This window comes from Ranitomeya imitator, chromosome 8 (assembly GCF_032444005.1).
Source record: "Ranitomeya imitator isolate aRanImi1 chromosome 8, aRanImi1.pri, whole genome shotgun sequence".
NCBI lineage: Eukaryota > Metazoa > Chordata > Amphibia > Anura > Dendrobatidae > Ranitomeya > Ranitomeya imitator.
The window spans coordinates 104,916,720-104,939,477 of NC_091289.1; the positions used below are offsets into that span (position 1 = coordinate 104,916,720).

A 22,758-nucleotide genomic window follows, 5' to 3' on the forward strand; every position below is an offset into this window, starting at 1 on the left:
ACCGTTCCACGTTTGGTAAAATTGATAAAGCAGTTTTAGTCTTCGGGTCAGTATGATTACAGTGATACCTCATTTATAATTTTTTTATATTTTGGCGCTTTTATACGATAAAAACTATTTTATAGAAAAAATAATTATTTTTGCATCGCTTTATTCTGAGGACTATAACTTTTATTTTTTTGCTGATGATGCTGTATGGCGGCTGGTTTTTTGCGGACAAGATGACGTTTTCAGCGGTACCATGGTTATTTATATCAGTCTTTTTGTTCGGCGGTATGATAATAAAGTGTTGTTTTTTGCCTTTTTTTTTTTTTTTAACCGCGTTCACTGAAGGGGTTAACCAGCAGGACAGTTTTATAGGTGGGGTCATTAAGGATGCGGCAACATTAAATATGTGTACTTTTATTGTTTTGTTTTATTATTTAGATAAAGAAATGTATTTATGGGAACAATATATTTTTTTCTTTATTTAGGAATTTTTATTTTTTTTTTTACACATGTGAATATTTTTTTTTTTACTTTATAACATTGCCCACAGGGAGCTTCCCTGAGAAGCGGTCCGTGACTGCTCCTGGCACATAGTGCCGGATGTCAGCTACGATAGTCAGCTGACACCCGGCCGCGCTCCCCCTGTGAGTGCGGCCGATCGCATATGACATACTATCCTGTCACTGGGAATTAAGTCCCAGGTCACCTCGACGGGATAGTCCGTCATATGGAATTAAGGGGTTAAGGTTTACTATTTTATGACAGAACAGCTTCTTACTTACAAAATCTTTCTATTTATTTTATTTACTCATTTACATAACCGGAGTGGGATAATCATAGCGCAAACATTTGAATTGAATAATATGACAAACACAAGAAATCCAGAAGTCAAATTATCTGGTGACAAATCAGACGAAGAGGATATAGACAGCACCTGCTAACAGAGAATCATGCTTCTGATGCCGGTATGGCGACATTCAGGATGTTACTTGGAGACACTAAGAAAGTAATATTATAACCAGAAAAGTTTTCTTTTAAAGGGAATTTGTCACCAGGTTATTGTCAACTAATCTGAGAGGAATGTAATGTCAGAAACCCACATTCCAGCGATGAATCACTTACTGGACTTCTTGCTGTAGTGTTTGATAATCTCCTGCTGTTAAAACAGGGACTTTATCATAAGATGACTAGTAAAGCTGCTGCCATGTAGTCCTCCATGTTCATGACAGCTTTCTGTGTACACTGTGCATAGACAGAAAGCTGTAAGTGTTGTGGGCAGGTTGATAGGGAGCTCTGCATTTAGAGCAGGGGTGTCAAACTGCATTCCTCGAGGGCTGCAAACCATGCGTGTTTTCAAGATTTCCTTAGCATTGCACAAGGTGCTGCAATCATTATTTGTGTAGGTGATTAAATTATCACCTGTGCAGTACAAGGAAATCCTGAAAAGATGACCTGGTTGCAGCCCTCGAGGAATGCAGTTTGACACCCCTGATTTAGAGAACTGCTTGATCTGCAGCAGATAAAAACAATGGTTTTATCAAATCTGCAGCAAGCAGAACAATAAGTTACACTTCCCTGGAATCAGAGATGTCAATTTTGTCACAATCAATTTTAGGATTTGTGGCAGATCTGGTTTCATCAACTTAAAACTTTTTTTCCTTTCAGGCCATCGGGGGTTAATGCAGTTTTTCCCCGGTGGCCTGCTGGTGTAATTGCATTGCTGCTGGGTCAGCTGATGTGGGTGGTGACCACTCCCACCATCCTTCAAGAGGTCACCTGATGCACCAGCTGACTGTCGGTGTTAGAGCAGCCTTCTGTGACCAAGCCTGACTGAGGAGCTTTCTGGGTGCAGTGGTACTTCGGCTGAGTTCACTCTTCTGGTGCCTTACTCTGCTGTGCGGTGTTATTGCTTCTTTGTCCCTTTGTTGTCTGTTTCCTTTTGTCGGATTAGTGCAGCGGTGGGACCAGTGCTCTCACCTGCCAGTTCCCTACTTAGGGATAAGAGCAGGGCAAGTGAGGGATTAGGTATGCTGCTCGGCGGCGGGGTGAAAGAACCCGTATAGGGACCATAGTGAGATCAGGGCACATCCTCAGGTGAGTGCAGGAGGGGTCCATTCCCCCATTCCCTACCGACAGGGCCCACCGTTGTTATTGTTTCCCTGGTGTGTTTGTGCTGTCCATTGACCGACCATTCGTGAGTCGAGTCACACCGCTTCAGTCACATCGTGACAAATTTACAAGAGACTGATAATACACAACAGTGTGCTGTAAATTAAACTAGTTGCACTTTGTGTGATGCAGAGTTTGATGAAGCATACTGAAAAGTTACTTTTATGAAATAACTGCATAAGACGCTTTGATTGCAGGATGATTTTCTCCTTTATAATATGACATATTCATTCTTGAATAAAAGAGCATTGCTTAGCCATGTGTATTCATACAGGGTTACTCAGTTAGGAAATGTAAGGATATTAGGGTTGCTAGAAGAACTACTGCTGTCGCCATTAGGAGTCCTGGGTGGAAAAAGAAAATATTAGTGTCACATTATCAAAACACAGCACATTACAAAAAACCCAGAATACTTCAGGATGTAATGTAAATGCTGATAACCTGTGTACTTTACATGATACACTGGCAATTCTGAATGACTCTCATAGAACATGGCTGCTAGGTTTATTAATACACAGACTATGGGAAGGGTATATACATTAGAGTACAGGGTCACAGCTTGTCTACCTTTCATAAATGGAAAAATATTGAGATGATTCAATTAAACTAAAGTCTTTAATGTCAAATCTTAGAAGGTTTATGTTGTTCTCGCAATAAATATATGCAGAACTGGAAAAACTCCAGAAGAAAAGTTAGAAAAGTGAAATAAAAGAACATGCAGTGGAAGTATCAATAATCTGTTCACTCGAAATAGAAGATCCAAGTCTTTACAGAGTTATCCCCATCTTTAGAAGACATACCCTATGTATAGGACTGAACAGAATAGTCACCATTCAGCCTGTGTGTCTCAGTCCCACCACAGCAGGCACAAAGACCCCACTAGACTGTGTCTGCTATGCGGAGCCCGAGTCCACGAGCAGCACCACCGGGGGCACAGGGCTAGGGGAGTAATGTCAATACTGTGGGTCCTTGATACTATGTACGGGTTACACGGGTTGTGTATATGAAGCTGTATGGCCCAACATACAGGTCCTTCTCAAAAAATTAGCATATAGTGTTAAATTTCATTATTTACCATAATGTAATGATTACAATTAAACTTTCATATATTATAGATTCATTATCCACCAACTGAAATTTGTCAGGTCTTTTATTGTTTTAATACTGATGATTTTGGCATACAACTCCTGATAACCCAAAAAACCTGTCTCAATAAATTAGCATATCAAGAAAAGGTTCTCTAAACGACCTATTACCCTAATCTTCTGAATCAACAAATTAACTCTAAACACATGGAAAAGATACCTGAGGCTTTTATAAACTCCCTGCCTGGTTCATTACTCAAAACCCCCATCATGGGTAAGACTAGCGACCTGACAGATGTCAAGAAGGCCATCATTGACACCCTCAAGCAAGAGGGTAAGACCCAGAAAGAAATTTCTCAACAAATAGGCTGTTCCCAGAGTGCTGTATCAAGGCACCTCAATGGTAAGTCTGTTGGAAGGAAACAATGTGGCAGAAAACGCTGTACAACGAGAAGAGGAGACCGGACCCTGAGGAAGATTGTGGAGAAGGACCGATTCCAGACCTTGGGGAACCTGAGGAAGCAGTGGACTGAGTCTGGTGTGGAAACATCCAGAGCCACCGTGCACAGGCGTGTGCAGGAAATGGGCTACAGGTGCCGCATTCCCCAGGTAAAGCCACTTTTGAGCTACAGAGAAGCAGCACTGGACTGTTGCTAAGTGGTCCCAAGTACTTTTTTCTGATGAAAGCAAATTTTGCATGTCATTCGGAAATCAAGGTGCCAGAGTCTGGAGGAAGACTGGGGAGAAGGAAATGCCAAAATGCCTGAAGTCCAGTGTCAAGTACCCACAGTCAGTGATGGTGTGGGGTGCCATGTCAGCTGCTGGTGTTGGTCCACTGTGTTTCATCAAGGGCAGGGTCAATGCAGCTAGCTATCAGGAGATTTTGGAGCACTTCATGCTTCCATCGGCTGAAATGCTTTATGGAGATGAAGATTTCATTTTTCAGCACGACCTGGCACCTGCTCACAGTGCCAAAACCACTGGTAAATGGTTTACTGACCATGGTATTACTGTGCTCAATTGGCCTGCCAACTCTCCTGACCTGAACCCCATAGAGAATCTGTGGGATATTGTGAAGAGAAAGTTGAGAGACGCAAGACCCAACACTCTGGATGAGCTTAAGGCCGCTATTGAAGCATCCTGGGCCTCCATAACATCTCAGCAGTGTCACAGGCTGATTGCCTCCATGCCACGCCGCATTGAAGCAGTCATTTCTGCCAAAGGATTCCCGACCAAGTATTGAGTGCATAACTGAACATTATTATTTGTTGGTTTTTTTGTTTGTTATTAAAAAACACTTTTATTTGATTGGATGGGTGAAATATGCTAATTTATTGAGACAGGTTTTTTGGGTTATCAGGAGTTGTATGCCAAAATCATCAGTATTAAAACAATAAAAGACCTGACAAATTTCAGTTGGTGGATAATGAATCTATAATGTATGAAAGTTTAATTGTAATCATTACATTATGGTAAATAATTAAATTTAACACTATATGCTAATTTTTTGAGAAGGACCTGTACCTGAATTGGGGTCATAAAACTGTGGGGATATCATACTGCATGTGAGGGGCTGGGGGCCATGATAATGTTTATGGGGGGTTGTGGGAGCCATGTGGGGTTGGTGGCGCTGTGACGGCAACTGTTGGAGCGTTACACTTTGTGCGCTGGGGTACTGTGGAGCAAATTATGTGAGGGGATTCACTGTGGGAATACCACACTGTGTGTGAGAGGCATTTTTATGGGCATCATACTCTATGGGGACCAGGAAATGGGTATTGTAGTGGGCGAGAACACAAAGGCTTCACTAGGGGCACATTTACGGTGTATGTGCTGCAATACATGTCCCTCTCCCAGTTTTTTGGGTGAGGGCAGAGTGAGGAGGCAATTGCTATGGGTCCCCAATATTTCCATGTATACGCCTGTTTATGGGACTGCGGAAAAAAGTGGGGATGTACTCGTCTACCAGTGACAATCCCATAGACAATGAATGGAGTGAAGGTGCGCATGTATGGCCGCCGATTCATTGAGAAGGAGCTCTGCAGAGCAGTTGGACACCCACCGGTCCCAAGATGGGCCCAGGTGTGAGATAACTTCTGAAGTTGGGAACAGCCTTGCTATATAGAGTCATTTTATGTCCTATATTGGTAACAACCTACAAAGTACGGTACATTTTCTTTCCTTTAATAAATGGTTTATGTGCGCAGATGTTATTAGCTCTGGAAGCTCCATTCAATGTCTGTATCAGATGAAGTCGACAACTGCAGACTAGCTCCTATTCAAAAGAACAAGAATGGTCACTCCACATTGACCAGAACTGCGCTCGTCAGCTTTCTACAATGTTTAAGGGTTCACAAACACTAGTGCATAAATCGGATGAGTGCAATGCGAGAGTAAAGGTTTTGCACTCAGATCAATGTTACTGAATGGCGCAGTGCAGATCTGAGTTTTTTTAATCAACTGTATTCGGCATGAAAACAAAATTGCAGCAAGCTGTGATTTCAATCCGATATCTGATAGGTGTGAGAAAAAAAAAATCGGATGCCATATGGACCATCAGTATACAGACCATCAGTATGGCAATGGATTTTTACAGATATATTACATTCTGCAGCATAGAAAACTGTGCATGATTAATAGCTGCTGAGTAAAAAACGGATTGCGTACAGACAGCACATAGATGACAAGGGAGAAAAAATATAGTCCCACTTTTCTGGATGAGAATGGGACTGATTTTTGATATGGCAGTGTGAGCGAGCCCTAAATCTGATGGCTGCTGGTCGGTGGGGGTGCAGGATGTCAGAACCTCACTGATTTCATATTAATGACATATCCACAGGAACGATGATCAATATTAAATGCCGTACAACACCTTCAAACTTTATTACATTTATTGTCACAAAATGCTTTTGTCCTCCCTGGAGAGTCAGAAAGGTAATTCGGTTTAAATAAATTATCACCATCATCAAAACTCCCTTATGACATGTCTATTCATTTACAGCTAAACCTCCAACAGAACAGATATTAATCTATAATAATAATAACAACAGATATTTTAAAGTCAGAATTCGAGTCTGGGTTTTTCCTGCAAATAATTCTGCACAACTTTATAAAGTGTCATTGGAAAATATTCACATTGCACATACCCAGATTTGGCTGAAGTCTTTTAGATTCACCTTTCCTTAATATATGCTTGTCGTCACTTGATGGCTGATCAGGTTTACACAGATCATGATGCGGCTGATGTTCATTCTCTTTATTAACAAAAGAATAAACAGATCTTACTAAAAACACTATATAAAATCATATTAGTCAAAGTGTAAATGATGCTGGCCACATGTGCCAGAGACAGAGCTCAGATCTACCTGACTACAGCCCCACGTCTTAGCCTTCTAGAAATAGCACACAGATGACATTACAGTTTTTAAAAAAGTATTACTAAAGACTCATATTACTTTTTTACATGATATGTGATAAATAGTTGATCGGGGGGGAGAACCCCAAGGATCACTAGAGTGGGATTCCTGAGGTTAAGCCCCCCAAGTTCAGACATTACATATCCTTTATTTGCATAAACCCATAAGCTAGAACAACAAAAGGTAATAAAGTAATAGATATTAATACAGTGGGCATGGAAAGTATTCAGACCCCTTTACATTTTTCACTCTCAGACTCTTTTCTACCCCTGTCCTCCATATCTTCACTCCACGACACGGAGAGCGCCACCGCTTTCTATAACTCCACCCTCACATCAGCCATAGACTTAGTCGACCCTCTCATGCATGGCAAAGTGCCAGAAATCAATAGGCAACCTTGGCATAACAATCTCACCAAAAACTTCGACAAGCATCTAGGGTCGGGGAGCGGCGTTGGAAGAAAACACGCCTGCCAGACGACTTCACTGCTTTCAAACAAGCTACACTTGCCTTCAAGTTAGCCCTCACCTCTGCTAAACAGACCTATTTCATAAACCTTGTATCTGCATTATCCTACAACCCAAAACAACTGTTCAGCACATTTAACTCTCTCCTCCGCCCACCACTGCCACCCCCAACTCCCCTCATCTCTTCCGAGGACTTTGCCACCTACTTCAAAAAAAAGATCGACAAAACAAGGCAAACCTTTACTGTTCCACCACCCCAACCACTCCATATACCAGACCTCTGCCCTTCCTTAATAACCTCCCTCTCCAACATCACTGAAGGAGAGCTTACCCACCTCCTTTCCAAATCACAGCTCACCACCTGTGCTCTTGACCCCATCCTTTCCCACCTGCTCTCCAACCTCACTAACACGCTCATTCCAGCCCTAACCCATCTCTTCAACATATCACTATCTTCTGGTACCTTCCCCTCTGCCTTCAAACATGCCACCATCACACCCATCCTCAAAAAAACTAATATTGACCCAACTGCTATGCCCAGCTATCGCCCCATATCACTGCTCCCGTTTGCTTCAAAACTCCTTGAGCAGCATGTCCATGGTCAACTTTCCTCCCACCTCTCATCTAACTCATTCCTTGACATCCTCCAATCTGGCTTCCGCCCCCACCACTCCACCGAAACTGCTCTGACCAAAATTACTAATTAATTACTCAAAGCTAACAGACAGTTCTCCATACTCCTACTTCTCGACCTGTCCTCTGCCTTTGACACAGTCGACCACTTTCTACTGCTACAGATTCTTTCTTCCCTTGGCATCAAAGACCTTGCCCTGTCCTGGATTGCCTCATACCTTTCTGACAGCACATTTAGCGTTTCCCACTTCCATACTACCTCCTCATCCCGCCCTCTGTTGGAGTCCCTCAAGGCTCTGTCCTAGGACCCCTACACTTTTTCCATCTATACCCTTGGCCTAGAACAACTCAAAGTCCCATGGCTTCCAGTACCACCTGTATGTGGACGACACTCAGATCTACCTCTCTGGTCCAGATGTCACCTCTTTGCTGTCCAGAATCCTGGAGTGTCTGTCAGCCATATCCTCCTTCTTCACCTCTCGCTTCCTAAAACTCAATGTAGACAAAACCGAACTCATCATCTTTCCCCCATCGCGTGCATCCCCCCTACCTGATCTATCTATTATGGTAAACGGCATCATGCTCTCTCCCACACCTGAAATCCGCTGCCTCGGGGTAATTCTCGACTCTGCCCTGTCCTTCAAGCCGCACATCCAAACTCTTGCCACCTCCTGTCGCCTCCAAGTCAAAAATATTGCCAGAATCCGTCCCTTCCTCAGCCCACAATCTACCAAAACTCTTGTGCATGCCCTCATCATCTCCCGCCTTGATTACTGCAACACCCTCCTCTGTGGCCTCCCCACTAACTCTATTGCACCGCTCCAGTCTGTCCTCAACTCCACTGCCTGGCTAATCCACCTCTCGCCTCGCTACTCCACTGCTTCTCCCCTCTACAAATTCCTCCACTGGCTCTGAATTCCCCAACGAATCCAGTTCAAACTACTAACACCGATCTACAAAGCCATCCACAACCTGTCCCCTCTCTATATCTCTGAACTAATCAACCACTATCTTCCCTCATGTAATGTTTGATCCTCCCAAGACCTCCTACCAGGGCTGTGGAGTCGGTAAGCCACAGTTGCGACTCCTGGATTTTATCAGGTTCCGTCTCCGACTCCTTCATAAATTAATTAACCCTCCTCTTTGGGACAGGCGAAACATCAGGTTCTTCTCCTCCTTTAAGAAAATACCTGGAGTTAAGTCCTCTGCTTGTAATTTTTTAGTCACTGTAAATGGGTGCTCTAGCAATTTTTCCAGCTCAGTCACCTGATTCCACTGACTTTCATTTAGCATCAGTTGAGGGTTAGCCATGTCTACAAGAAAGATTTTCAGTTCAACGAAGAGCTGAATCATTAAGTAAGTACTGCCCCATCGTGTGGCTTGATCAATAATTGCCCCTTTTCCCCCCTTTTCCAGCACGTCTCTTCAAAATTGAGTCAACTTTAGGGGTTCTGGCAACAGTAGCCAATTTTCTCACCTTGCCAATCAGTGCAGCAGCATGTCCTTCTTGCAGACTGTCTCTTATAGCCAGCTGTAGCGTATGCACAACACAGCACATGTGATGAATGAAAGAACGTATTGACACAGTTTCAACAAGATCATCTAAACTATCATGTTGCTGTTCATCTGAAGCAACTTCAGTTTGCTCCTCAGTTACAATACTGTGTTCCTCTATTTCAAACATTTCTGTGTCTGTGGACCCAGAATGTTCTTCTAGCTGCTGGTCACCATCATTATTCTCATTCATTAGCTTAATAGTACTTACCATATTTGAAGCATTGTCAGTTACGACAGAAAGAACTTGCTCTTTTTTAAGTTCATAGTCTTGCCGAACCTTTCCACCAAGACCTGGAGAAACTCACTGGTGTGATGAGCTTTGGTGTCTTTTACTGCCAATGTCTTGGTAACCATTACATTTTTGTCACAAACAAATCGGACATTGATGGCAAAATAGTTCACTCTGTGACGTGTGCAGGCATCTATTTTAAGAAACTAAAAGCGTCCCTTGACAGTTTTTTTAAGTTCTTCCTTTTGTTTAAAAGCTTCTTCGATTACTAATTTTCTAATACTCTCTCTCTCCAGAGAAACACCAAGCTTGCGGCCCATTTCCCCATTCAGACACATAAAAGCTGGTCCTGAAAATAATGAAATAGGTACACTATCCTTTACAACAAGCTCTATGATCTGTTTTTTAATGTATCTACTGTCATTGTCACAGTAACTTTGTCACTGACAAAATATCTTGCAACTGATGGCTGCAAAGTTCTTTGCTCCTTTGTTTGGCTGGAAGAGCTGGGCACTGGTTCATTGGTTTGGATGCAGTCTTTCTCATCCACTGCTTTCAGTACTTCTGGATGAAAGTGCTGTAAATGTCTCTTTAGATTTTTATCTTTGCCTGAATATGCACTGATCTTGGCTTCACAGCATTTGTTTTCGTCTGGATCATTTGTCATACACTGACAGACATAATGTTTTCTATCTTGAGTGATGGTGAAATGTTCAAATACAGCTGATTAATGTGACGCTATAGTGGTCAGTAATACTGTAAAGGTACCGTCACACTGAACGATATCGCTAGCGATCCGTGACGTTGCAGCGTCCTGGCTAGCGATATCGTTCAGTTTGACACAGCAGCGATCAGAATCCTGCTGTGATGTTGTTCGTCGCTGCAGAAAGTCCAGCACTTTATTTCGTCGCTGGACTTCCTGCTGACATCGCTGAATCGGCGTGTGTGATGCCGATTCAGCAATGTCTTCGCTGGTAACCAGGGTAAACATCGGGTTACTAAGCGCAGGGCCGCGCTTAGTAACCCGATGTTTACCCTGGTTACCAGCGTAAAAAAAAACAAAAAAACACTACATACTTACCTTCCGCTGTCTGTCCCTCGGCGCTCTGCTTCTCTGCCCTGTATAAGCCCTGTGTGTCAGCGCCGGCCGGCCGTAAAGCAGAGCACAGCGGTGACGTCACCGCTCTGCTTTACGGCCGGCGCTTACACAGTGCAGGGAAGCTGACGCCGGGGAACGCGACAGACACTGGAATGTAAGTATGTAGTGTTTTTTTTTTTTACATTTACAATGGTAACAAGGGTAAACATCGGGTTACTAAGCGTGGCCCTGCGGTTAGTAACCCGATGTTTACCCTGGTTACCCGGGGACTTCGGCATCGTTGGTCGCTGGAGAGCTGTCTGTGTGACAGTTCTCCAGCGACCACACAACGACTAAGCAGCGATGCTGCAGCGATCGGCATCGTTGTCTATATCGCTGCAGCGTCGCTTAATGTGACGGTACCTTAAGAAATGTCTATCTCCAGCAGAACTGCTTATCACTGTTGTTCATAGTTTGATAGAACATTTATATTTTAGTAACATTTATAAAATTCATATGAAAGTTCAATTATGAAATATTAACACATTTTTTAAAAGCTGGAGTCGGTACATTTCTACCAACTCCGACTCCAACCAAAACTTACTCCGACTCCATGACTCAGACTCCACAGCCCTGCCTCCTACTCTCCTCCACACTTATTCGTTCCTCACCCAACTGCCTCTAAGATTTCTCCCGAATATCCCCCATCCTCTGGAATTCCACGCCTCAACACTTTCGATTATCCACCACCCTCAGATACTTCAGACGGAACCTGAAAACTAGTGATGAGCGAGTGTACTCGTTGCTCGGGTTTTCCTGAGCACGCTCGGGTGACCTCTGAGTATTTATGACTGCTCAGAGATTTACTTTTCATCCCAGCAGCTGAATGATTTACACCTACTAGCCTGCTTGATTAAATGTGGGGATTCCCTAGCAACCAAGCAACCCCCACATGTACTCAGCCTGGCTACTAGCTGTAAATTATTCAGCTGTTGAGATGAAAACTAAATATCATAAATATTCATAAATACTCGGAAGTCACCCGAGCAACGAGTACACTCGCTCATCACTACTGAAAACCCATCTCTTCAGGAAAGCCTACAGCCTGTAATAACCATTCTGCCGCCTCAACACCACCCGAGCTGCCGCGTGACCACCACCCGAACTGAAGCACCCCCGACCTTCTGTCTCTTCCCCATTATCCCATAGAATTTAAGTCCGCAAGGACAGGGTCCCCTCCCCTCTGAACCAGTCTGTCATTGTAAATTTGTTTTCTGTAAACAATATCTATAACTCTGTACGTAACCCCTTTCTCATGTACAGCATCATGGAATTAGTGGTGCTATATAAATAATAATAATAATAATAATAAGAAGAATAATAATAAGAATAAGAGGAATTGATTTGGAAAGGCACACACCTGTCTATATAAGACCTCACAGCTCACAGTGCATGTCAGACCAAATGAGAATCATCAGGTCAAAGAAACTAACCAAGGAGCTCAGAGACAGAATTGTGGCAAGGCACAGATCTTTCCAAGGTTACAAAAGAGTTTCTGCAGTACCCAAGGTTCCTAAGAGCACAGTGGCCTCCATAATCCTTAAATGGAAGAAGTGTGTGACCACCAGAAGTCTTCCTAGACCGGGCTGTCCAGCCAAGCTGAGCAATCGTGGGAGAAAAGCCTTGGTGAGAGAGGTAAAGAAGAACCCCAAGATCACTGTGGCTGAGCTCCAGAGATGCAGTTGGGAGATGGAAGAAAGTTTGATAAAGTCAGATATCACTGCAGCCCTCCACCAGTCGGGCCTTTATGGCAGAGTGGCCCGACAGAAGCCTCTCCTCAGTGCAAAACATATGAAAGCCTGCATAGAGTTTGCTAAAAAAAAAAAAAACACATGAAGGACTCCCTACCCAATACAATCCCAACAGTGAAACATGGTGGTGGCAGCATCATGTTATGGGGGTGTTATTCAGCTGCAGGGACAGGATGACTGGTTGTCATTGAAGGAAACATGAATGCGGCCAAGAACTGAGATATTCTGGATGAAAACCTCTTCCAGAGTGCTCTGTACTTCAGACTTGGCTGAAGGTTCACCTCCCAACAAGACAATGACCCTAAGCACACAGCTAAAATAACAAAGAAGTGGTTTCAGAACAACTCTGTGACCATTCTTGACTGACCCAGCCAGAGCCCTGACCTAATTCCAATTGAGCATCTCTGGGGAGACCTGAAAATGGCTGTCTACCAACGTTCATCTTCCAACCTGACGCAACTTGAGAGGATCTGCAACGAAGAATAGCAGAGGATCCCCAAATCCAGGTGTGAAAAACTTGTTGCATCATTTCCAAGAAGACTCATGGCTGTACTAGCTCAAAAGGTGCTTCTACTCATTACTCAGCAAAGAGTCCAAATACTTATGACCATGTAATATTTCAGTTTTTATTTTTTAATAAATTGGCAAAAATGTCTACATTTCTGTTTTTTTTTCAGTCAAGATAGGGTGCAGAGTGTACATTAATGAGGAAAAAATGAACTTTCTTGAATTTACCAAATGGCAGCAATGATACAAAGAGTGAAAAATTTAAAGGGGTATGAATACTTTATGTACTCACTGTACATAATTAATAATAGAGGAGACATAAATATCCAAGTATGAAACGAGGCAACATGCCGCTTTCACCTTCGCTGCTCACACGACTGGTGTGGCATGTGTGTGCCCAAGGGTGCTCTCACATTGCCTTTAGTTACACGTTTGCGGGTCTCGTAGTACACCGTGTCTGGGTGTTCACCTCCAGTAGTAACATAGGCCCAAAAATACTGCACGGCAAAGCGCCTGTTCGCTCGGTCAACACCATTATATAGTCTATCACCCCATGGGCGCATACATCGGAATCCCATTTTGTGGGGGTTCGGACATAAGTACCAACGGGGCCACAAACAGATACCAGAACACAATGTGAAAGCACCCTAAGGAATGATAGTCCTGATGTCCGCTATATCCTTAAGGCGTTTACTGCCAATGGCCTGTCTGCTGGATTTAGGGAACAGAATTTCTGAACCTTCTTCTTGGCTTTTGAGGCAAAGAAATATATACTGGATCTTCCCCACATGTGCACTATCTGTTGAAAAATGGACTCTTTTAGGTACCATTCTCCCTGCCTCAAGTGGTTTCAGCTCAGAAAATCTGCCTTCAGGTTGTCTACACCTCGGATATTCAGGGCCGACAATGAGAGGTAATGTTGTTCTGACAGAGTCATGATCCTTTTTGTTATCTGCATCAATGACCGAGAAAGGGTGCCCCCCTGGTGGTTTACATATGCGACTGCTGTTCGGTTGTCCGATAGGACTCTCACGTGATGCCCTGATAAGTGTCTAAGTAAGCCCCTTAGTGCTTTTTTGATTGATAGAAGTTCCCAATCGTTTGAGGATAGATTTCTTTCTTCCTGGGCCCAGGGATTCTGGAGCCATAGTGTGTCACTATTCTGACTTTCTTGATAGTGAGGAAAACTATTCCCGCTATCAAAAAGTCATCCAGATAAGGTATTATCAGAGTATTTTTCTGTGAGATGTGCTGTGACCTCTGCAATCAACTTTGTAGACAATCGTGGGCCTATCGCTATTCCAAAGGGCAGAGCCCTGTACTGAAAGTGACATAACTGTGACCCCATCTGCACTGCCACCCTGAGAAATCTGCGATCTTGTTGTCGGATCGGGACGTGGTAATAAGCGTCCTTGAGGTCTAGGACTGCCATGTAACAGAGGAAAGAGGAGTTTCACTGCTGATCTTATCGTCTCCATCTAGAATGACGGGATTATTAGATACCTGTTGAGGCCTTTCAGATTTATAATTGTCCTCCAAGAATTGTCTGTTTTTTTAATAAAAAAAAGGGGGGAATAAAAACCTTCCATTCTTTCCTCCACCGGAACCTCTTCCAGGACATGTTTGTCTAGGAGCGATATTACTTCCCCTTACCAGACTCTTGTTATTCTTGTGAGGACTGTACTGGAGTCTGCATGTATTTTCTTGGTGGCCAGTGGTGGAACCTTAACTCCAGGCCTGATCCCACAATTTGTCGGATTCAGGCGATGGATGAGATCCTCTCCCAAACAAGAAATTTCCTTCACATGTCAGAGAGCAAAGTTTCATTTTTGCCTCAGCTAGAAATACTACTGCTGCTGCTCTTATGGCCAGTATTGCTTCTAGGACAGTATCTCTGGGGACTCTTTGCTCTAGCTGATCCTCCAGGTTATCTACCCATATCTTTAGGGATCTAGCCACACAAGTGGCCGCGATAGCCGGCCTTAGTGCCCCCGCCGAGGCCTCCCAGGCCGTTTTCAGACAACTGTCATTCTGTCCAGAGCTTTTTTCAGGGAGCCTAAATCTTCAAAGGGCACGGCGAATTATGTGGCGACCTTTGAGACCGTTACGTCAATTTTTGGAGCTCTATCCCTGGATGAGGATGTCTCTTCATCAAAAGGGTACCACCTTTTCAGGGAGTTGACTATCTAGGACTTCTTCTCTGGTTTTTGCCATTCCCTCCTAAAGAGTCCCTGCAGCTGTTCCTTAGTAGGGAAAGATCTCGGTTTTTTCTTTTTCAAGCCACTGAACATGAGTTCCTGGGCCGTCTTTTTTGCTTTTTCATCTACCAGCCCCATGGTAGAACGGACAGCTTTTTATAAGCCTGTCTGTAGCCTCCACTGGGAATGCATCTTCCTCATCTGAGCTACTCTCCGAGTAACGTGATCTATTCGAGTCTAAAGGTACCGTCACACTAGACGATATCGCTAGCGATCCGTGACGTTGCAGCGTCCTGGCTAGCGATATCATCCAGTGTGACAGGCAGCAGCGATCAGAATCCTGCTGTGATATCGCTGGTCGGGGAAGAAAGTCCAGAACTTTGTTTCGTCGCTGGATCTCCCGCTGACATCGCTGAATCGGCGTGTGTGACGCCGATTCAGCGATGTCTTTGCTGGTAACCAGGGTAAACAATGGGTTACTAAGCGCAGGGCCGCGCTTAGTAACCCGATGTTTACCCTGGTTACCATCGTTAAAGTAAAAAAAAACAAACACTACATACTTACCTACCGCTGTCTGTCCCCGGCGCTCAGCTTCTCTGCTCTGGCTGTGAGCACAGCGGCCGGAAAGCAGAGCGGTGACGTCACCGCTCTGCTTTCCGGCTGCCCGGCGCTCACAGCCAGAGCAGAGAAGCACAGCGCCGGGGACAGACAGCGGTAGGTAAGTATGAAGTGTTTGTTTTTTTTACTTTAACGATGGTAACCAGGGTAAACATCGGGTTACTAAGCGTGGCCCTGCGCTTAGTAACCCGATGTTTACCCTGGTTACCGGGGACCTCGGGATCGTTGGTCGCTGGAGAGCGGTCTGTGTGACAGCTCTCCAGCGACCAAACAGCGACGCTGCAGCAATCCGGATCGTTGTCAGTATCGCTGCAGCGTCGCTTAGTGTGACGGTACCTTTACTCTGACTCTGAGGAGTCCTTTTGAGACCCCACTGAGGGGCTGTATTTGTCCCTAGGTTTGCTATCTGCGTCCACTGTCTAATGCTTTTACTGACTTACAGACCTCTGACTGAATTAGTGATCTCAGGTTCTCAGCAAAGAGGGCGTCTCCTCCGCCACTGTTTTATCAATACAATCCTGACACAATCTCTTATTCCAGGATGCTCCTAAGGGGCTTTTGCATAAGGGATATTCCTTATTCATAGGGTACCGTCACACAGTGCCATTTCCATCGCTACGACGGTACGATTCGTGACGTTCCAGCGATATCGTTACGATATCGCTGTGTCTGACACGCAGCAGCGATCAGGGATCCTGCTGAGAATCATACGTCGTAGCAGATTGTATGGAACTTTCTTTCGTCGCTGGATCTCCCGCTGTCATCGCTAGATCGGTGTGTGTGACACCGATCTAGCGATGCGATCCAGCGATGCGTTCGCTTGTAACCAGGGTAAACATCGGGTTCCTAAGCGCAGGACCGCGCTTAGTAACCCGATGTTTACCCTTGTTACCAGCGTAAATGTAAAAAACAAACAAACAGCACATACTTACATTCCGGTGTCCGTCAGGTCCCTTGCCGCCTGCTTCCCGCACTCACTGACTGCCGGCCGTAAAGTGAAAGCAGAGCAGAGCGGTGACGTCACCGCTGTGCTGTGCTTTCACTTTACGGTCGGCAGTCACTGAGTGCGGGAAGCAGACGGCAAGGGACAGACACCGGAATGTAAGTATGTACTGTTTGTTTTTTTTTACGCTGGTAACCAGGGTAAACATCGGGTTACTAAGCGCGGTCCTGCGCTTAGTAACCCGATGTTTACCCTGGTTACCCGGGGACCTCGGCATCGTTGGTTGCTGGAGAGCTGTCTGTGTGACAGCTCCCCAGCGACCATACTACGATTTACCTATGATCACGGCCAGGTCATATCGCTGGTCGTGATCGTAGGTAAATCGTATAGTGTGACGGTACCCTTAGTCTTTGACTTATTCTTGTTAGGCACCTCCTATACTCCACCCCACCAATATATGTAAAAAAAAGGGGGAGAGATGGAGACAAGAGAGGAGATGAGAACAGACATTAGCGTGCTGGACTTTCTCGAAGTTCACTCACCACTCGGACGCTTCAAAAGACAGGTACCGGATCCAGAGGCTTACTGGTCTTTTCAGTGTCTCCCACTAAAGACTCCTCCTAGGCATGACGATCCGCCAACATGCTGCCCAAGTGGCTTCCACTGCTGCCATGCCACATCTGGCTCTTCTCACTTGAGCGAGACCGCCTCACTTGCACCTCTTTTTGTGGCTGTAAATGCTCTGGTGAAAAGCTCTCCATCCTACAAACTGCCACTTGACAAGAGCAGTCACATTCAACCTGGAATGGTCAGTGACACACAGCAGTACTTCTGACTGCTTTTAAATAACAGCATTTCCTCCTTTTTTTTTTTTTTTAATTGATCACCTGGTTGCTCCTGCACCAGCTGGCCGATTAGCGCCCCGATGCCTGTGCACTGTATTCTGGCCTGTGCGCACACCCGGCAACCACTTCCGGTGCATGCTGATCTTTCGGCCCTCCCCCGGTATGAGCTGTTCATCTGGGGTTACATGCGGGCGATGCGCGTTCCCCTCCTGTTTCCGGCCGGCTGCTGGTACTCTGGGTGCCGTGCGCGTCACCTCACTTCCGGTCTGCTGCGCCATTCACTCAGCAACGCTGCCCCCTCCATACATCGCTCCATAACTCTTCACCTGGAGGGAACACCCACACTGCTGGCTCCTGCAGGTACTGCCAAATGGTGATTGCACTTTGTGCTCAACAGGGAGGGCACAAATACATGTGGCCCCCGAGGAGTCTTATTTTGCCCGGGCACCAATGTGCCTCACGGCCTGCATGGCCACTGTAGGTCGACAGGGGGGGCACAATAACTGTGAACCCCGAAGACCTAAAAAAAAAAAAGTAGCAGGTAGGGTTTTTGTGGCATCAGGGAGGATACACTGAACGTGGCCTCCGAGGCTCTATCTTCACCCGGCCATTGCCTCACGGGCTGTGGCCATGCTTCGCTCAGGAAGGGCATGGATATACATGGCCCCTGAGGCGACTACCGGCAGCTGGTGACGGATGCAGCAGACCAATGTCTGCTCAAACCCATCAGACCCAGGCCCGGGCATCCTCTTCTATCTTCCAGATCTTCCATCTTGAGGGTTCCCCCATCAAGGACAGGAAACCAACTGATGCGGAGAGGAGCCGCCCCTTTTATCTTGAAGGTTTCCTGTCCTTGAAGGGTGGATCTCCTCTCTTGTGGTGCCGTCATGTATGACGGAAAAAACACAGCTGCGTTTCCGCACGTTTTTTTTCCCCCAGCATGTGCACTGCGGATTTGGTCTTCCATACGTTTACATAGTACTGTAGAACGCATGGAAAACAGCTGCAGATCCGCAACGTGTGCACATAGCCTTATAATGTTTGATTGAAAATTACATTAAAACTTACCATAAAAAGAAACAGAAATCAAGTCTGATGCCGGCGCTCCAGAAAAATTGTAAAATGTGATGGATCGGTTTAAAAAAAAAAAAAAATTGAAATGTACCAAGTAAAACAATGCATTTCGGCTTAAAAAAGCCTTCATCAGGTAAAATATACATCCAAGATGGATCTAGATCGCCCCGTTGACCAGGAGCCGTGCAGCAGACTGAGTAACTAGGACCTTGGTTTGGGACTATCCCCCAGGGCCAAAACGCTGTCCCTTCAACCTCAGTTTGGAGAGTGCATCAGCTTTGCACTTTTATTTTTAATATTGCACTTAGATCCTCCGCGGTGCTGTCCCTTTTATATTCCCTATCCTCAGGGTACTATATAAAAATTGAAACTTACCTTATTATGGTCACTGCTTCCTAAATGCTTCCTGACCTGGCGATCAGAAATTGTATCTGGTCTATTTGACAGAACAAGATCCAGCAGATTACCTCCCCTGGTCGGTTCATCTACCAGCTGAGAGAGGTAATTGTCGTGAATGGAGGATTAGAACTTGCAGCATTTAGCACAAGCAGAAGATTCTATGTCCCACTGAATGTCTGGATAGTTAAAATCCCCCATAATAAGGACCCCATTATTATTTGCTGCCTTTTTAATTTGTTGCAGCATTTCATCCTCTACCTGTTCAGCCATATTAGGAGGCTTGTAGCAAACTCCAATTATCAGCTTTCCATTATTGCCATCCCCATGTACATTTACCCACACCGACTCTACACTGCCGCAGCGCCCCCAATGTCGTCATTGAGCAGAAGTCTTAAGTTGGATTTTATGGAAATACACCTTTTCTGTCTTTCCTGTCCTTTCTAAGTGTAGTGTAAACCTCTACGTTTGTTCGCCAGTCATGGCTTTCGTCCAACCAGGTTTCTGTAATGCCCACCACATTGTATTCTGTGACCGTCATAAGAGTCTTTAGTTCATTCATTATGTTTGCGAGACTTCTTGCATTTGCCTGCAGACATTTGTTACTCCTACTCACCGCCCTACTTTTCATATTCCAGCCCCCCTAAATCCTCAATGACCCCTACTGTCATGTGCAGCGTCTACCTCATATCTGCAGTCACATTTCTCCCAAATTACTACAAATGCTTTGTACGTCAGTAGAAATTTACATTTCTGGAAAATGTCTATATCGAACTAAAAATAGAATTTTTCCAGAAATGTCCATTTCTATTGACTTACTAAGCACTTGTAGTAATTTGGGAGAAATGTGGTGCAAATGTGAGGTAAACATGCACAGCATTTTCTTCTCTACCTGGAAACACATCTGGACAACATGCCGACGGAGACATTTTGTAAAAAGTCCTTCCTTGATGAAGCTTCGTCCCATCAGCACAACGCCTGAAGCAGTGAAGTGGTGTATGCTGACTCAGCACATGTACAGCGGGTGAAATAAGAATTGAGCATGCCATCAAATTTCTAAGTAAATATATTTCTAAAGGTGCTATTTACATGAACTTCTCATCGGATGTCGGTAACAACCCATCCAATCCACACAGGTAAATAAATCAAATCATAGAAGTCCATAAATTAACCCCTATCTGACCTCGGACGGGATAGTACGTCCGAGGTCAGATTCCCTGCTTTGATGCAGGGCTCCGCGGTGAGCCCGCATCAAAGCCGGGACATGTCAGCTGTTTTGAACAGCTGACATGTGCCCGCAATAGGCGCGGGCAGAATCGCGATCTGCCCACACCTATTAACTAGTTAAATGCCGCTGTCAAACGCAGACAGCGACATTTAACTACCGCTTCCGGCCGGGCGGCCGGAAATGACGTCATCGCCGACCCCCGTCACATGATCGGGGGTCGGCGATGCGTCAGGATGGTAACCATAGAGGTCCTAGAGACCTCTATGGTTACTGATGACCGGTGGCTGTGAGCGCCACCCTGTGGTCGGCGCTCACAGCACACCTCCATTTCTGCTACATAGCAGCGATCAGCAGATCGCTGCTATGTAGCAGAGGCGATCGGGTTGTGCCTGCTTCTAGCCTCCCATGGAGGCTATTGAAGCATGGCAAAAGTAAAAAAAAAAAAGTTAAAAAAAATGTGAAAAAAATAAAAAAAATATAAAAGTTTAAATCACCCCCCTTTCGCCCCAATCAAAATAAATCAATAAAAAAAAAATCAAATCTACACATATTTGGTATCGCCGCACTCAGAATCGCCCGATCTATCAATTAAAAAAAAGCATTAACCTGATCGCTAAACGGCGTAGCGAGAAAAAAATTCGAAACGCAAGAATTAAGTTTTTTAGGTCGCCGCGTCATTGCATTAAAATGCAATAACGGGCGATCAAAAGAACGTATCTGCACCAAAATAGTATCATTAAAAACGCCAGCTCGGCACGCAAAAAATAAGCCCTCAACCGACCCCAGATCACGAAAAATGGAGACGCTACGAGTATCGGAAAATGGCGCAATTTTTTTTTTTTAGCAAAGTTTGGAATTTTTTTTCACCACTTAGATAAAAAATAACCTAGACATGTTAGGTGTCTATGAACTCGTACTGACCTGGAGAATCATAATGGCAGGTCAGTTTTAGCATTTAGTGAACCTAGCAAAAAAGCCAAACAAAAAACAAGTGTGGGATTGCACTTTTTTTGCAATTTCACCGCACTTGGAATTTTTTTCCCGTTTTCTAGTACACGACATGCTAAAACCAATGATGTCGTTCAAAAGTACAACTCGTCCCACAAAAAATAAGCCCTCGCATGGCCAAATTGACAGAAAAATAAAAAAGTTATGGCTCTGGGAAGGAGGGGAGTGAAAAACGAACACGGAAAAACAAAAAATCCCAAGGTCATGAAGGGGTTAAGATATGTGTAATAATGAGAAATTACACTGGGAAAAAGTATTGAACACACTTATTGAAATTTAATACTTCGTACAAAAGCCTTTCTTGGTGGTGACAGCTTCAAGACGCCTCCTTTTTATTATTATTATTATTATTATTTATTTATTTATATAGCAATATAGTAATTCCATGGTGCTATACATTAGACGGGGTTACGTTTATGGAGAAACTAGTCTCATGCATTGCTCAGGTGTGATTTTGGCCCATTCTTACACACACTCACACTTCAAATCCTGAAGGTTCTGTGGGCTGCTATGAACTCTGAGCTTTAGTTCCTTCCATAGGTTTTCTACTGGATTCAGGTATGGTGATTTTCACTCTCTGAATCCAACTGAGAGTTTACTCAAGAGCCAAGTACTGCAGTGCGTAGGCGCTGGGCTTCTCTGACCTTTCCCAGCACCTGTGCACTGCAGTACTTTGCTCAACAGGGCTGATAAGTACGCCTGCGCAGGAGCGCAATGCGGGCGAGCGATGAAGCAACAGGAGGACGCATCGAAAGAACATGGGAGGCGCCGGACCAGGACCTGTTACACCCATCGGACCGGACAGTCCCCCCGGGTGAATATAATAAAACTTATTTTTCTTATCTTTCTGGTCAGACCGGGGGCTTATCTACAGCCTTACAGAATGCTGTAGATAAGCCCTGAAAAGTGGTGGCCACATCTTATATTGACCAAAACGGCTGACAGGTTCCCTTTAACAGGTTAATATCCGCAGGTGGATCATGATTCTACCTGCGGCTGTTCCGGGCACATTACCGCTGTTCAAAACAGCTGACATGTACCGGGAAACATGTGGGCTCACCTCCGGAGCCAACATCAAAGAGAGGGAGTCCGACATCAGCGGAAATTTATGCCTGATGTTGGAAAGGGGTCAATTTTTTTTTTTTAATTTTGTATGCATTTCGGATTAATTTTTTTATCTCAATTTTTGTTGCGTATAAGGCTGTTATGTGGAACAGTATGACATGTCTATGCAAAGTCCAGGTAAATCACATCAGCCGCATCCCCAACATCCAGATTTGCACTTTCCTCCTCATAGAAACCTAACATGTTAGTTAGACACGACTAGTGATGAGTGAACATGCTCGGCTAAGGTCTTATCTGAGCATGGCCGGGTGTTATCTGAACCTCTTGGGCGTGCTTGTATTATGTTCCAGTCCCTGCGGCTGCATAATTTGTGGCGGTTAAACAGCCTGAATACATGTGGGGATTGGCTGTTTGTTAGGGAATACCCATGTGTTGAGGCAATT

The 22,758-nt window shown here is 44.7% G+C and overlaps 1 protein-coding gene across 1 annotated transcript in view; it reads right to left on the bottom strand.

Moving 5' to 3' along the window:
- Window positions 1–773: 773 nt before the first annotated feature.
- Window positions 774–22,758, bottom strand: part of ODR4 (odr-4 GPCR localization factor homolog) — a 175,678-nt gene continuing 153,693 nt past the window's right edge. Inside the window, exons 13-14 of the mRNA XM_069737243.1 lie at window positions 6,389–6,496; window positions 774–2,501 (exon numbers count right to left, since the gene is read on the bottom strand). Coding sequence (XP_069593344.1) covers window positions 2,434–2,501; window positions 6,389–6,496 — 176 coding nt within the window. The 3' untranslated portion in view covers window positions 774–2,433. The remainder of the gene's footprint in view (window positions 2,502–6,388; window positions 6,497–22,758) is intronic.